The sequence below is a fragment of the Triturus cristatus genome, chromosome 5_1 (assembly GCF_964204655.1).
Source record: "Triturus cristatus chromosome 5_1, aTriCri1.1, whole genome shotgun sequence".
In the NCBI taxonomy this organism is placed as follows: Eukaryota; Metazoa; Chordata; class Amphibia; order Caudata; family Salamandridae; genus Triturus; species Triturus cristatus.
Window position 1 is genome coordinate 680,606,372 of NC_140587.1, and position 18,138 is coordinate 680,624,509.

The 18,138-nt window shown below is 43.6% G+C and overlaps 1 protein-coding gene across 1 annotated transcript in view; it reads left to right on the forward strand.

Annotated features, from left to right (window-relative positions):
- The window catches only part of LOC146831362 (uncharacterized), a 1,121,174-nt gene that overhangs the window by 83,636 nt on the left and 1,019,400 nt on the right, over window positions 1-18,138 (forward strand). The window contains exon 2 of the mRNA XM_085604146.1: window positions 8,519-9,468. Coding sequence (XP_085460272.1) covers window positions 8,520-9,468 — 949 coding nt within the window. The 5' untranslated portion in view covers window position 8,519. The remainder of the gene's footprint in view (window positions 1-8,518; window positions 9,469-18,138) is intronic.

Below are 18,138 nucleotides of genomic sequence, written 5' to 3' on the forward strand. Positions count from 1 at the left end.
GGACATTCCGGCTCGCACAGCCTGTCCGACGCATGCATCGTACTGGCTCGGTCATAAATCGCATCCATTGCACGCCACGGTTAGCTTACGACCGAGACGTACAAAGCGGTTCGGACCCGGAAACGACTCGGTCGGTGAATTTCACATAGCTCGCATCGTACTTGTTCGCTCGTACAGCTGTACGAGTCGGGCAGAAAACACGCGTACGGCTCGTAGTTTTCCTGGCCAGATCGCGTTCGGTGCCCTTCCAACCCAGATCAGAATCGGCCCCTTGGTAGAACCCAAGCAGGTTGTCACGTCAAGGCAGCCCGCTCTGCAGATTTTTTTGTTTGTTTTTGCGTTTTACACAGAAACCCCAAACTGCTTATATATTAATACAAAAATGCAAGTGTCCTGAAACACAAGGAGCATTGTTGGAGACTTGATTTTTCCTTCCTGGTCCAGAATATTGTGAATGGCTCGCCCATGCAAGGAGAATGCATGCCTCGTAAGAACATCCTCGCTGAACCCATGCCACTAGCAGTGGATGGCCTACTGGGAAAGGGTTTCTCATTGTGGAAACAAAGTGGTTCTCCACAAGTTTACAGAAGTCAAGTTTTCATTTTACCATTAACTGTCACCTATTAGATTTACAGCATTCTGAACAAATGCCAATAGAATGGAGCTCAATCTTTATTCTCTTAATGACCATTGCTATTTAATGAGTGCAAATTGAATTTTCTTAATGACCATTGCTATTTAATGCTCACTTAGCTGCATGAGGGATAAGCCTGGAAACTTATTTAAATGCATGCGAAGGTAAAGCTTCCACCACACCCTTGCAGAAAGGCAACAAAATAATTGCTTAAACTCTTCTCATCCAAGCATTTATGGGCATATTTACATGCCCCTATCGCCACAGGAAGGTCCCTTTTTATGAAATTCCTCTGGTGATAGGGGAATCACCTTATTCACAAGGCAGCATTAAGCCACTTAACGTGGCTTAACTCTGTCTTGTAAATAAGGCCTCCTTTCAGGCTATGCTTAGCATAAAAGGGGAGGGCAATGGGTGTTGCTGTAGGCATTTCACCGCAACACACATTGATTCTGACGCTGCCCCCTATTTACAAGGGAAGTGTAAATAGGAGTCAGTGCCAGAATTAAGACCAGGGAAAACCTGGTCTTACCCTGGCGCAACAAGGAGAAATGTTTCATTTCCCCTCCTTTTTTCTGTTTTCATGCATGCTGCCTTGTGCAACACCCATGAGAACAGCAAAAGACCAATGATTGTTTATGTACAGGAAGGTCCCCCCTTCCTGCACAAAAACAATCATTTTTCACAAATGCCGTTTTGCAACTTCTATGTGTGCTGCATTAAGCAGCAGACATAGAATTTACAAAATGGCATTTAAAGATTGTTTATGTGCAGGAAGGGGGACCTTCCTGCACATAAAAAATCTTCCCCTGCACGCAGACACCCTTGCAATATGGTGCAAGGGTGCCTGCATTGATGCTGGGCTGCTAAGTGTAGTGCCAGTCAGGGGGAACTCAGGGCTGCACCATGTTCTTGTAAATTTGGTGCAGCCCTGCGTTTCTGAAGTGGCGGAGTGAGGTATTAAGCCAGGTAGGCTAACGCCTCACTCCGCCACTTCCCTTGTAAATATACCCTTTAGTAGTGTGACATTAGCAAACTGCTTACCTTTTCGTATTAGATAGTTTGCCCAGTTTAGGTGAGAACTTCCAGTGCTTTTTCCCCTGTTTGGAACAACAGTGACAGGTATGGTGGTCATGAACAGGAAAAATGCAGAACTGACCCTCACAAACTAAGAACAAACTCGCAAGCTAACAGGGCCATTTACGTCTTCCTCACTTTTTCATTGAGCACGCCTTACACTCCTCCCCCGTATCTTTCATTTCCCCCACCTGACACCCGATCTGCGACCATTTAGGAAAACTCATTAACCCCTTCGCTGCTGCGGACATTCTGCTGTAGCGCTGGGGGGGGCAGGGGGGCAGCGCGGTGGGCCTGTGCTCATGACGGAGCCGCTCCGTCATGAGCCACAGTTGAGCTGTGCTCATGACGGAACGGTTCCGTCATGACTCCGCCCATTTGCGTTGTCCCCTCGCACAGGCGGGGAAACAGCGCCGCGGAGGCGGAGCGGCCGCCAACAGGATTGTCATGACGGAACCGTTCCGTCATGAGCACACGCCAACCGTGGCTCATGACGGAACGGTTCCGTCATGAGCAGGGAAGGGGTTAAATGCATTGAAAGGTGTTGTATGTTTACTCAGAGAGTTCAGTTAAGCTAACTGCAGTGCATGGCAGTATCTGCTGCCCACCTATTGGTGAACAGTCAAAATATCAAATTTAAAATATCGATATGGCAAAATATCGAGTTTTAATAATCGAGTGGACATAATATCGACTTTCAAAAATATAGTCATGCAGAATATGGAAATACAGGTAAGAAATATAGTTTTTCATAATATCGAAGTTAGAAATATCGACAGTCATAATATAGATGTTAAAACTATAATTGTTGTTTAGTGTTTTAAGTGTTAGTATATGTGTTAAAAGTATGTATTATTTTTGTAAAGTGTGTTTGAATTTTTTTAAAGTAATGAATTTTACGTTAATTAATTTTTGCGTAATTTAATTTCGTAGCGGGTGGTGGGTTTATGGGGGAATAGGGTGGGAAGTAATTTATTATGATATATTTTTTAAGAATTATTTAGAATTAATTAATGATATGTTAATTACTTTTTGCATAATTTAATTCTCTAGTGGGTTGTGGGTTTATAGGGGGATATGGTGGGAAGTAATTTAATTGAAATTAATTAAATAATTATTTTATTAATTAATAATTTTGCATTTAATAATTTATATTGTTAATTAAGTTAATTCTTGTTTTATTAATTACTTATACATTGATTATTAACAATCAATAATTAATTGGTAATTGTGTTAATTTTTTTATTAATTAGTAATTAATTAAATAATAATTATTAATAATTAGTTTGTAAATTTGTTGTTTGTGTACTATTTGTAGGAGTGGTTTGAGTGTTGACAGGGGAGTATTGTAGGGAGTAATTTAGTTTTAATGTAATTTTTATTATTTTTTATATTATATTTATTAAAAGTTATTTTATAGTGTTAATTGTGTAAATTAATTTAGATTTAATGGGTATTAATTTTAGTGTTGTTATTAGTTAAATAATTTGTTAATTAATTACGTTAATTTATTAATGTTTTACAATATTGTAGGTGACAATTATAGGGGAAAATGGTGGGAGGTATATTAATTTTGAAAAAATCATTACTTGTTAATTAATATTAATTATATTGTAGGAGTGGGTATACTAAATTATTGCCCTACACTATCCAACACTTTTCCTACTGTTACACTTGGTGGAGTGAGAATATTAAATTATTCCCACCCGCTATCCAACACTTTCCCTACTGTTGCACTCACTGGAGTGGGAATAGTAATTTTTACCCACCCGCTTTCCAACACTTTCCCTACTGGTGCACTCACTGGATTGGGAATGGTAATTTTTACCCTCCCGCTATCCAACACTTTCCCTGCTGTTGCACTCACTGGAGTGGGAATAGTAATTTGTACCCATCCGCTATCCAACACTTTCCCTACTGTTGCACTCACTGGAGTGGCAATAGTAATTTTTACCCTCCCGCTATCCAACAGTTTCCCTACTGTTGAACTCACTGGAGAGGGAATAGTAATTTTACCCTCCCGCTATCCAACACTTTCCCTACTGTTGCACTCACTGGACTGGGAATAGTAATTTTTACCCTCCCGCTGTCCAACACTTTCCCTACTGTTGCACTCACTGGAGTTGGAATAGTAATTTGTATCCTCCTGCTATCCAACACTTTCCCTACTGTTGCACTCACTGGACTGGGAATAGTAATGTTTACCCTCCCGCTATCCAACACTTTCCCTACTGTTACACTTGGTGGAGTGGGAATAGCACATTATTCCCACCCGCTACCCAACACTTTCCCTACTGTTGCACTCACTGAAGTGGAAATTGCAATTTTTATCCTCCCGCTATCCAACACTTTCCCTACTTTTGCACTCACTGGAATGGGAATAGCAATTTTTACCCACCCGCTATCCAACACTTTCTCTACTGTTCCACTCGTTGGTGTGGAAATAGTAGTTTTTATCCACCCGCTATCCAACACTTTCCCTACTGTACCACTCGCTGGAGTGGGAATAGTAATTTTATCCCCTACGCTTTGCAACGTTTTCAGTATTGTTATATTTAATGTAGTGTAAAATATTATTTAAAACACTAATATTTATTTAAATGTTTTAACTTATTATATATAATTATTATTTATATTTATGTAATAGGTTTATTTACATATATATGTATGTATATGTTAATTTATGTTTTTAACATTTTATAATAAAAAATATCCATTATTTTTAAATATTATTAAGTTGATATATATAAAAAATGCATGTTTATTTTTTGACATTAAATGTATTATTTTTTTAATTTTAACGCTTTTTAAATTATTTTTACGTATGGTTTACTTAATTATATTTATTATTTAATTAATTTTATATTACATTTAAGGCATTTAAAAAAGTCGATATTTTAGCAAACTATATTATTAACAACGATATTTAGGATTTGATATTTTTGTACTTACCTGTTTGTAGATAGGTAGTCGATATTCTGTCACTCGATATTTTTACCTCGATATTGTGGCAGCTCGATATTCTTCTCCTCGATATTCTGTCCGTGATCCCCATTTATTCTAGCACATCGAAATGCCTCCTGCCATAATTTAACACTTTACCCAACATTTAAATAAACAATGTGAATGGTGACTGCTACAGCTTATTTCCACCCTTGCTGTGTTCCTTTAATAGTCTTCAGCTTGATACGGAAAAAGGTAGTCCGCAAACACTACTTTTTTGCCTTCAGCTGGATATAATGGCGGACAGTCACAGACTCAGAAGCACACACTTTCAGTGAGTGTTTTTGTGTTAAATCCATTGTCATAATTGGTGTTGTGCTGAAATTGCAACACACTATTATCAGCCACGGCTGTAGGGCTTCGGAAGTCATACTAGGAACATGCTAAACAGAAGAGGTAGTGGTGCGTCGCTGCCTCAAATGAATCATAAAACAAATAGTACTATGAATTCACCAGAATCAAGCTGCGGCATGTCCATGTAGGGGCATAAATTATATTATCCAGATTTTCTATCTGAACTGTATTAATGGCCAATGCTGCTCATCAGGTTAAGCGGCCTTTGTTAACCGCTGATGTGAGTCTACCTAAGCCAACCTTCCCTTTCATCTTTCTGATGTTGATATACTGTTATTAGACCGGAGAACTTAAATACCAGCAAGCTGGTTGCTGTTTTCAACACCAGAAAGTTATGTTGTGAGCTTCTGTGCAAAAACATAACTTATTTTCATTTATTTAATGCATCGGTACGTTGTTCAATTAAAGCAACCTTGAATACAGCTGGCAGAATGCACCAATTTCTTAAAGCACAAGGCTAGAAACTTCGTATCCTGGAGAAACAGAAACATATGCTAACCTTAAACTAAGGGCTTTGGATTGAAGATGCACTTAACTGCATCAGCATGCGAAAAGAGGGTGGCATTATTCATCTTTTGTTTTGCTTCAAATGTTAACCTTTTGAAATATCACAAAATAATTATCTCTGTATAGATAACAAAACAATTTCTAACCTCATAATCTAGGCTTCAAAATGTAGTTTTTACTGCAACCTGCACAAAAGCTACCAATTCGCTCTCATGCAGTCAACTACCAATTCGCTATTAAAAGCCCCACTCTGTTTCACTGATATTGCCGTCTTCGGCATTATTATAACAACGTGGAGTATAAATGTAAGATGTTCTGAGACACCACTGGTGTATTCTGAAGCATCTCTAAACAGTGGTGGGCGGTATGTGTAGCAGAACCTATAAATAGAAACATATATGTATTGTTGAACATTTGCAGGTTCCTGGGCATTATTTTGAGGCATTATCTCTAAACAGTTACACAGGCGCAGTTTGGGACAGAACTTCCCAACTACAGTGACAGGGATGTGCAAGGAAGGAAACTCTATTGTGTCATCCGATACAGACCTTTGAATCTTGCTGAGACAAGGGATGGAAGTTGAAATTAGGTTCATTAGGCATTTCGCATTAGACCTCCTTCTCCCCTCTGGTAGATGGCACCTTTTGCCTCTACCTCTACTCCATTCTGCCCATAAACATAATAACAAGGAGCCCCACAAGGTCTCCACTTATGTGGCAGACAGACAGACAAATATACAGATCTAAAGTAAACCTCCTACTTATTTGGTTTTTTTTGTCACCAAAAATGCAAAGCTATACACACAGTTCCACGCTACACAATTCATATCCACACATTCCCAATCCACACCACATCATTCAACACCAAACCACATAAATAAAGTCAACAAAACAAATACACCACACATCACATACATCTGATCCACCCCACACAATTCCACATCATGACACAAATTTCAACAGCACACTACACAAGAAGGCAAGCAACTATTAAAAACAATGTCCCTAATAAGGCCTATTGATTTTGCCAATAGTCATCCTGTAAGCTGTGAATTGTCTCTAATAGTTACATCAGTCTTTTTGCATTTTATTCATTTACATGATGAGTGAATAATGTGGTGTTATGCATGGATTTTTAACGTGTTGCGTCTCCCCAGAGAGAAACAGGGAATTACCTTTACAAACAGAGGTGGACTGTGACACTTAATAGTGGAGGGGTGTCGGAGAGCATAGTGAATTTTAACCCGGTGACAGACACTGTGATAAACCAACAATGCCTTTAGGCTCAATGTCAAAGCTCTCAATCGTGGCTTGTTAACAGTGTTTTATTTATAAAGGGCCATGATTGAGAGGTCTGAAGTTGAGTTTGAAGGCAATGCGAGTTTCTCACACTGCCTGTCAGTGGGTCAAAAAAGAAAGAATAAAAGACATAAAATATTTACTTACCCACGTATCCTCATTCTCCGTGTTCTCATCTGGACTGCAGTCTGACCGCGAGTACCCCTGAAGCCTCAAACAACTCCCCTCTACTATTCCAGAAGCTTCGCTCATGCTGCTGAGAATGTTAACCTCTTCAGCGCTGCGCGGATTCCCGCGCAGTGCTGAAAGATCTGAGCGCGGGCGGGGCCATGACGGAACGGTTCCGTCATAAGCACAGCCCAACCGGCGTGCATGACGGAACCGTTCCGTCATCGGCATCGAAGAGGTTAATCAGCATGAGAGAAGCACCAGGATTGGTAAGAGCGGGCTGCCTCAACGTTCCCTCAGGCATTGCGGGTCTGTACCCGCTCTCCTCCCAGCTGTATGAGACAGCTCAGGTTGGAGGGGTTGAAAGTAAGCATTTGAGGCTGGCCGTCGCAACACAGCCATCCAAAGTGGCATACGCACTTCAAACTGGAGTGACCAACACTCCTCCTACCCTGCAACTCAGCAGCAATAGCTCGGCCCTCAAACACTACTCAGGCTGAGAGAGCTGAAAAATAAAATGGTAATAAATTCATTTTATTGCCATTTTATTTGTTACTCTTGCGGCACTGGCAACAGGGGGGCGATGCTCCTCTGCCGTAATGGAGGGGCTGCTCAGGGCCGGACTGGGAACCAAAACCGGCCCTGGCAAAGTGCTCGGCCGGCCCCCCCTGGGATGTTGGGGGTGCCGCCGAGCTCTTTGCCAGGGTCGGTTTTCTGCCGATTTTGTTACAGGGCCGATTTTGCAGCTATGCTGCAAAAACTGCCCTGTAACAAAAACGGCCCCCAGGGGCCCAAAACCGGCCCCCACCCGTGCGGCGCACCGGGGGATTGCCCGGTGCCCTCTACGGCCAGTCCGGGCCTGGGGCTGCTACTGCTTACAAAATCATTTCATACGCATATCCCCTGCCACCTCTGTCCTTCAGCTGCCCAATTGTGTGCTCAAATGTAGCTCCTGTCTTCGTTTAAATCACCAATTGCCAGCGCCTACCAGGATGCCCTGATTATGTGGAACACTTGCACGGATAGAGGGCGGAGTGCTGTCAGTCGGCAGCAAGCAGTTTTGCTTTTGTGATGGTAGACATGAAAAGACTAATATGGTGACGGTACTTCTCTGCACAGATCGGTCGTCATGTACAATCCTGAGTGGCTACACTGCGAAAGGGCCCCTTTTGTTAGGCAAATGTTAAAATAGCTCCCACTCTTCCGAGGCAGTGGTCTGATCACTTCCTTTGGGATGACCACCCTTTACAGGGCTCAATCCACTTTTGCAATTGTGTCGGGGGACATAGGAGGGCTTAAAATCCATAGGATGCGTTGCCTTGCTTCTTACCCAAGCCACTGACAAAATAAAATATTTGAGAGAGAGTGTAAAATAATTATATCACATTATATTTGTATGTGTACATGCTAGTGCAAATGTTAAGATAACCTCGCAGGAAATAATGGTTTTATAATCTGATATTATCTTTTGATATAGGATGGAGGAAAACCACATGGAACCCCAACAGTGTGAAGGAGAAAATCCGGTTGAACCGTCGTCCTCTGCAGAAATCCATAGAAATGAACTAACAGTGGAAGAGAACAAAGAAGGAATTCACAGAGGTAGCACCATCTTGCCGGATGAAGTTGAGAATCAACATATTGAGACGATTGCACAAGTGGAAGCAGACCCTGAAGAACTGAGTCAACCAGCAAGTGCTTTCGAAATGGAGACTGACCCTTCACCTCCAGAGAAGAAAACAAAGAAAAAAAGAACCGCGAAATTAATTTTCATTTCCTACTCTTCAGACTCCGGCTTTCTGGAACGGAAGTTTGTGAGTGAAACTGTCCGCCAGCTGAAGGAAAACAATTTAGCCGGAGACATTTGGTTCGATGCAGACGAAGTCGTTCCGTTTTCTCCAATGTGGATATTCCAGCGACTGGAAGCTGTTGAAAAATGCAGGGCAGCCATCATTTTTCTATCAGAATCGTATTTTTCATGCCCCATTTCCGTTCTGGAGAGTAAGATTTTATTTGAACGATCAAATAGTGCTGAGAAGGCGCCTAAGCTTTTTCCCATTCTGTTTACAGCGGTTGAGGTCCCCAAACACCTCTCTGGCCTTTACCGCGGGGCAGTCCACCTAACGGGTGCCAAACTCGTGAAAACAAGCCTTGCTGAGAAATGTTCGCTAGTGATAGGCAACTTGAGTTCCGAAATAGACAAGTATTCGATGAGCAGAGCGCCCGTGCAGCTTAACCCGCCATGCCCCGCTGAGACGAAGGGAGAGTTCAGGCGAAAGAGCCTTGTTACCTGGGGAGTGGAAGACGTGCAGGAATGGTTGGCGCATCTCGGAATCCGAGAATTTTACCAGCTGACGTTTGCAGAAAATGCAGTGGATGGTTACCTCCTGCTGTCTCTGAATGATGAGTCGCTGTTGCAGTGCTTGGGTAAGTGATTTTATTTTCGTGTGACTGATCACCCTTGCGGTATCCTCTAGGAGCGTCGGTGTGTAAATCCCCTTCCTTTCAACTTAACCCGTTGCAGCAGTTTTCCTTTCATTCGGTCTCAATAGTATGCTGTTGTAGCGAGAACATTGGTTCTAGAAAGGTCCTTTATGCTGTGTTACCTGACTCCTAAATTAACAGGCTCCAGACAGTTCAAAGCTGAACCTATTGTGGGGAGGCTTGTCTATGGGGTCAGAAACACCAGAGTACCAGAGCATTTCAGATCAATCCATTGCCTTTTGGAGAAGGTTCAAGTCACTTTGAAACTGCTGCTGCCTATGTACACACGATTGTGTGGTTTTCTATCAATTTACTAGAAAGATAAACACCTTGTTACCTGGCCAGGATTCTGCTTTCTACTGAGCTGATTGTTTTGCCTGTGAGCACATCAGATAAGACCCTCTCAGTGACTGAGTGAGTGAATGACTGTCTGAGGCGCACTTGAAGAATCCCGTTTAACTTAATCTCACTAGTGCTAGCTCCTTGCTATTAACCTGAGTTGCACCCAAATCCATTTCTTCTAAAGCACGTTATCGCAGACTTAATCAATTCTCTGTATGTATTATCTGCAACATGCCCTGCGGCGAGTGGTGTGCACAACCAGCACATATTCGTTCATGACTTTTGCCTCTAGGCATGGGCATTTGTACTCAAACTTCAATATGGTCATCGGATAATCTGACTTGTGTTCCCTAACCTGTTTCAATTGCATTTAACTATATTCATATGTTAAACTCGATGCCAGCGGCCAGACCACAATATATTTTTGACTGGCACTTTTAATGTGGTGCTTACTCTAAACACCTTTTACCACCATATTATGAAAACTGGATTCTGGAGATGGTAATGTGTAACAAGAACGTTTGTGCAGGCTTCTCGTGAGGCATTTTTGTTGTGTTGGTGATGTGCTCTGTTGGTTTTATACTGCTGTCTTTATGTGCTGCTTTACTGCAATGTGATTTAGTTTTGTTATACTGCAGTTTTTGTGTTGTATATTGTTATCACTATTTTTCTGTGTCATGTTATGTTTTTATCATGGTGTTATGTTGCTTCTGTTATTGCGTTATATGTAGTTGTATACTCTAGATATGTCAATAAATGCTACTATAGTTCCAGCCAAAAGGAGTACATGCCTTGAACTTTGTGTAAAGCAACCATATACCTCTTTGTAAAAAGTGAAAGTAGCATTGCTCCAGCTCTTCAACCACTCAAGACAGCAGTCTGCCCAAATCTGCCCCCAGTGGTTACTTTATATGATAGGGCTCCAGGTTTACAAAGAGAACTATTGCTTTATAGAGCTCTGGATGTTTTACACCACATTATGTGAAGAGTCACACTATGACACACCATAGGTCTGTAGGAGTTATCGTCAATACCCAGTTTATAGCTCATTTCTCCGAACGAAACGTTAAGCATTCAGTTTGTCAAACTTTATCAGTTTTAGGGATTAGGAAGGTAATTAATTCTCACTCAAATCTCCACAAGATGCTGACTGTGATTAACACCCTTTTCAGAGGGTGTTGATGGCTGTTACTTGTCCAACATGCAAGTATGGGCCCGATCTGCAGACAAGGGCACACGATGAGGGCAGGGCAATTAACTGTTGCTAATGCCTAACAGCATGCGGGTGCTAACTCTATTACCACCTATTTGTAGCAGTAGTTGGTGCTAGGATTCTAAACATTCTAATTGGCCAAGCCAGCCTTAACTTCCATATGGGTGCTAAATATTTTATTATTTTTAGAAATGGTTTAGAAAAGTTCTTCTTTTTAAAAGAAAGACAGGCGTTTTACCTGAGTCTTAGTTTCAGAGAATTTCACCTATTAATATATAACATGTGCATTAGCTATAAAACTAATAGTTTGAAGTGTTTGTTTCTCTCCCCATCCTTTAGACAAATTAGGTATGGTTCCCAGAGTCACATGACATCCAGCATTGTTTACAACTGAGAACTCACACACAAAAAATGAATCAGAGACTCAATCAGGATAGCCCCCCGGTTGGAAATTGGGTTACTGGTTGGGATGAGGGGTGTAAATCCCTACTCAAACAGCAACCACAACCTTGGTCAGGGTGAGACATAAGCGAACCCCATATTAAACTGTGCTCAACCCTCTGGTATCTTGGCACAACAAGCATTGGCATAGCCAATAGGTCTCACCTTTGAGACATTATATGTGTTTAACCATGCAGCACATTATCTTGGGTGCTGTGCTGCCAGGCTTTGAAGAGCTATACAATTACTACACCTACACAGTGGGTCATGCATTGTGAATCAGGAACACATACCTGCCTCAGTAAATATTTATGGACACATTCCAAGACTTTTTAATGCACAGACAGAAAGACAAATGCCTTGATGCAAGTTAACATAACTATAACATTCTGTGTGTGACTGCATCACTATCAATCAATCAATCAATCAATCAAGGCTTTATTTCGATAAAAATATATCATAAAAGCATTACAATAAAAGGATTATTCATCACAACTTTAAGAGTCATCATTATATTTACATTAAAAAGTAAGGAATATCATAAATAGGTTATAAAAACGTATTAAACAGTTATTTTAAGCCTATTAGTTCTAATACGCCATGCCCAGGATAAAAATTTAGAAAGGGCACAGGCGTAAAGTGGCCGGGAATCAGACCTTAAAATGCGTAGTGCCTCAATATGCTGCCTGGTACCTAATGCACGGCACAAGTTTTTGAGCCATCTACTTCTAAGGAGTGCGTACACCTGACATTCGAATAGAAAGTGTGCTACAGTCTCGGTTCTATCTATACAGAAAGGACAGGATTCTGTAGTCTGTGCAGGGGGATTCCATCCAGATGTAAAGGCATAGAGTGGAAGAGTCCCGGTTCTAAATTTAAAATAAAGGGTCCTATTAAAAGGTCTCTCTATAATATCTAAGTATAGTTCCCGGAAAGGCAGGTCTTTAAAGCTCAGAAAAACCTCAGTGAGTCTACCCAGCATGCAGTTAGAATTCTGCTGGGATGCAATCCAGTTCCAATATAGAGTTTTTAGTGTGGCTTTCGGTGGGGAAGACCTGCTTTCCCATGCAGTGCTTAGACCAAGATTGCAAAGGAGGGTTTTCATATCTTTCAACCATTTGATCTTGTGCCACCCGGGAAGTGACATAACTTCAGAGAGGCCATTGGCATATTTTACTAATTCCGGGACACGCCACAGTCGGGCCCATAACAATAGGGGGTGAAATTTCACCAACTCATCGATTGGACGGCAACCCAAATCAAGCAACAGTGGGGTCGTAGGAGTACCCTGAGGGAGTGACATAATGGCCCTACAAAACTTTCTCTCAGATCTTGCCAACTCACTAGAATTACATGAGCCCCACAGCTCGGCCCCATAAAGAGCAGAGCTTACTCCCCTTGCTGTATAGATTTCCATGACCGGGGCTATGGGTCTAATTGCACAAGAGCGCTGCTCCTTTAGGAGTGCCCCTGTCACCCTTTTATGTGCTAACAGCATTTTACATAGATGGGGGGCCCAGAGCATGTTGTGTGTGAGGCGAATGCCTAAATAATCGAACACATCCACCCTCTCTATGGGTACAGTGTTCAGCCTTGGAGGACGTACAGGTTTCTTGGGTGGATTCATCACAAGGAATTTGGTCTTGTCCGTATTAATTACTAGACCCCTTTCTCCACAAAAAGACTAAAAGTTATTTAATAATTTTTGGAGGCCCATTGGGGATTTAGAGAGTAAGAGTGTATCATCCGCGAAGAGGAGGGTCGGAATACGTTCCCCAGCCAGGGAAGGTTCATCTGCAGGATCTTTCAGCAGGTGCTCTACCACACCATTCACATAAAGAGAGAACAGGGTGGGAGCCAACACACAGCCCTGGCGAACCCCTCTCTCCACCGGAATTCTGTCAGTTTTTTCTCCCTCTCTGCCCCATCTGATCTGTGCATAGGTGTTTTCATGCATCCTGATGATTAGGGATAATAGATAATACGGAACCCCCAAATCAATGAGCACTCTCCACAGGGTCACTCTCGGTACTAGGTCGAAGGCAGTCTTCAGGTCGATGAATGCGAGATAAAGACTGCCCTTGGCCAGGACCACGACCTTCCAATAGACTAGCAGCAATCTGAAGGCTTGTTCGATTGTGCCAGTGCCTACTCTAAAGCCTGCCTGGAGGTCGGAAAGGATGCTGTTTTCATCGATCCATTGGAGTAATCTAACCAACAGCACCTTACCAACGACCTTTTGAGTTACATCAAGCAGGCTTATGGGTCTATAATTGGATGGATCATCCCTAGCCCCTTTCTTAAAAATGGGCACAACCTCTGCGCCTTTCCATGAAGCGGGGATGGGTGCACCTCTGCTAATAGCATTAAGGAGAGTTTAAATCAATTTTTCCCATTTCATGATATCAGAGCGCAACAGGTCCCCAGGAATGCCGTCAGGACCAGCGGCTTTTTGGGGCCTGATGGTGCTGATTGCATATTCAATTTCTTTGATAGAGAAAACATGGTCTACCAACTCTGGCCTTCGGGCAATAGGGGATATAATTGGACATAAGTTGCCAGCGGGATAGTCAGTTCTCCTAAGAGGGACAACAAGATTAATACACTCCGCCAACTGGGCTTGTTCTTCATAAGATGGAGTTGAGGCAATATCACTATCTTGATTGGAATATAGTTTGGAGAAATGGGTAGCCCAGGGCTGGCTAGTGATGTTGCATGTTATGAGCTCGTTGTCTGGTCTACTCCTGGTTCTGATTATTTCCCAGAAGCGTCTAGGATCCTTCCCAGAGCTGGCCTCTTTTAGCGTAGACCAATATTCTAGGTCCCATTCTTTTCTGGCATTTGCCAGGGATTCCTTGTAATTTTTCCTGGCTACCTGAACCTCTACTTGGATTTTACTTTTGATAGCCTGGATCAAGGTAGTTTTGGCCTGTCTACAGGCAGGTGTAAACCACTCCTGCTTACCCCTAGGATTTCGAGCTACAGTTTTTTTCCCCACGGAGTTTTTTTGGGTAAAAACGTTTCCGATGGTCTCAAGAGTTCCCTCAAAAATAGATGTTATCCTTTCTATAAGAGGGGGGGTTAAGTCGATGTTGTCCAATTCAATTTGAGAAACCATAAGGAATGTGTTAATAGTATTAAGCTTGGCTTCATCCCCTACGACCATTTTCCACTTCAAACGCCTTCCACACGAGGAGACGGAGATAGTGTCTGATGACCTAGAGGATGATTTAATCGCTTCATTCGGCCTGGGGTTCTTAAGAGAAAGGGAAAGCGAATTGTGGTCGCTTTCGATAGTAGGCAAAACTATCATATCCTGGACCAAGCCCCAAAGAGAAAAGTCAAGCATAATATAATCAATCCTTGAGGTATGCTTGTCTCTATTATATGTGGCCGCACCCATAGAATCGGAATTTGTGCGGCCATTGGCAGCTCTTAAGCCAAACTCCAATGTAAGAGCATTCAACTGAATCGCTGCTTGTGACCATTTTTTAATCGGGGGGATAGTTAGGGTTGGAATACCCCATCTAGCATCATCTTCACCAGGGTCAGAAATATCGTCCATTGTGAGAGGCTCGTAAGTGCAATTGAAGTCTCCCGCAACCAGGACTTGGGTTACAGCTAAGTTATTCCTGAGTTCCCATTCAAGGGAAGACACTGTCGAGGACAATGAGCCAGATTTAGTGCCTCTGGCGTAAACATTATACAGGTCGAGGATAGGACCCGTATGGGGGCCTCTTAAGGAGATGCCTAAAATATCAGATGAATTAATCTTTTTCCTGTCTATTCGGCAATTCAGGGCAATATTTACCCATGTGAGCAAGCCTCCAGATGGACGACCTTTGCCGTTTCTGGGGAGGTTGGCTGGAACAAAATATGTAACATATCCAACCCGATGAGTCGGTTCTAGAGACCATGTCTCCTGAAACAGGCAGATCGTATGAGCCTCCACAACGGCGCTCCACTCGGGTGAACACAATTTCCTTTGGAGGCCCGCTAAGTTCCAGCTTAGGACCTTTATCGTATCCAAAGAATAGTGAGAGTAAGTTTTAGGGGAACTAACACAATCATTGGGGGGTATAGAGGCAACTGGTGTTGGAGTTGAACATAGACTTGGAAATGGAACCTGCGGAGATTCATAAACGGCGGGCTTCTGAGTTAGAGGAGTAGAATTAGTGTCAGTGGAGGTTTTTTGAGGGCTGTCAGTGGGTTGAGGTTGGATGGAAAGGATATGGTCGAAAACCTCCATACCTTGACTTATGGGTGATAATGGTCAATCCACCGAATCCAGGCAACTATATCTATTAGTCAGAGGTAAGTCGCGCCAGTCTACAATGAAAGGTGCAACCCTACTCCTATAGTCCTGCCAACCATCCCGCACCCTCCTGCCAACCCAGTTGACATCTTCAAATCCACCCCTTCCTGGATCAAGACAGCGGTTAGGGGAGGAATAAAAGAAGGAAAGCCTTCTTGTCTCAATTACATCCTGCTTGACTCTTGTGCCACGGCGGCAAATGTAATCCGCCGTGTACGGGTTGTCAAAATTTACAATGACACAATCCCCCCGGATCCGTTTTTTTCCACTACCTACCCAGGATACCCTACGTACCATTAAAACTTTACTTGCACAAGAGGGTGGGAGCGGTCTGTTAGTGGTAAGCCAGTGTTGTACCTTATTTTTTAGGGACCCTATAGGCTCCTCTATGTTGGGCCTTAGGCCTGGGACACCTGTCATAATGACGACGTAAGGGCCAGCTTCAGGTGGTAAATATATGTGCTGGCCATTCACATCCCTGTCATTATCAGGGTTATTCATTTCCCCAGAAAATTTAGATGGTATAGAATTCAAATTTACAGCTGGGGATTGGGATTTGGCAGGTTCCACAGCCTTCTTACGATCACCTACGAGTGGCTCAGGTTTTTTATTCAAATTGTTGGATGGTAGTGGTTCCGTCCTTGTAGGTGCGTTATTGGGTTCCCTAAGTGTAATCGGCTCGCCACCCAACCCTACTTTGGGGGGAACAATCAAGGGAGATATATTCCTAGATGCCAGCAATTTTTCAATGTTCAGAAGTGATAGTTCTAAAGGTTGTAAGTAGGATTTAATAAGTTCATCTATTCTAGACAAAAGAAAGTTGTTGGCCTCACAGGTCTTGCATCCCTCTCCCAGTCTAATAGTTACCCCAGGCATGATTGGATTCAGTGGAAAAGCTGGGGTATCCATAGACCCTCCCTGTATGAGAATACTTTTTCTAGGTGGGCGAGTAGTGGGGGCTTTTTTAGCGGGTTTGCGTTTACATTTGTTTGCCTCCCTAGCCTTCTTAGTTTTAGGGATAGCACCTTCCCTCTTGCCCCTTAATACGTCAGTAGTAGGGGACACCTGCCTTGGGCTCCTAAGGAGGGCTGGCGTCCTCGCGAAAGTCACGCTAGATTGTGTGTCTGAGGAGGCCAAGGATGCCGAAAGATCGACAGTATTAGGGACTCCATGTGTCTCGGCCTGCACTATAATTAAGGGCCTAGACTCCCTTGGATTTAAGGGTGATTTAGATAGTGCTAGTGCGCCTATGAAGAACGCCTCGCCAGGGCCAAATCTTGAGACACCCTACGTTCTAGGAGTGATATGCCTTGGTTAATAGCCTCATTCGCTCTGGTGATATATTGATCAATTGGACCTGACACATGTGTTGAACCATTTTTGCTACCCCTCGTCATCATTGTGCTACTTCACTTATATGGGCTAACACAAGTCTAACTGAGAGAAGGGAAAGCTAATCACCAAATAAGAGATGGCAATAAGAAGGGCAACAATTGCAAGAGATAATAATTCCAAGGCAAAGTTCAGGGAGGAGTGTCCAAAGCAGTCTTACCCGAGCTTCTGGCGGGTTTAAGCAAGTCCACTGGAGGGAGGTGATGGATGCTTTGTACGCCTACAGGGCGCTCTCGCACATCAAAGGTCGTTGGCGCTTTTGGAAGACGAACTCCTTTGAAGTCCTGCCTCAGCCTCTGTACCCACAGAGATGGCGTGCAACAAACCCCCACTTGTACGCCAAAATCAGTGTGCCGACATTAGGGGAGTGGCCCAGCCCAGTCTGGTCCGGTCAGGGACGGGTAAGGACGGGCCCGCCCTTGGCCCGGGCTTCGCCCGGGCGCTGCCCGCACGCGTCCCGCGCTGCGGGGGCCCCTGGCAGGCTTTGAGGGAGAGTGGCGCGGCCGCGTGACGTCACTGGCGTGCGCGGCCGCTTCTGCTGCTGGATACTGTAGGCCGTTCCCCTCACGGCGATGTGTCCTCGAAGGAGCACCAAGGATATCAGGGCCGTTAATGTCCCCACTGTTGCCGTTCCCCTCACGGCTAACGAAGGATGTGGAAGTAGCGATAGCCAAGGGCTGTGCGTCCCGCGCTGTGGGGGCCCCTGGCAGGCTTTGAGGGAGAGTGGCGCGGCCGCGTGACGTCACTGGCGTGCGCCGCCGCTTCTGCTGCTGGATACTGTAGGCCGTTCCCCTCACGGCGATGTGTCCTCGAAGGAGCACCAAGGATATCAGGGCCGTTAATGTCCCCACTGGGCCGTTCCCCTCACGGCTAACGAAGGATGTGGAAGTAGCGATAGCCAAGGGCTGTG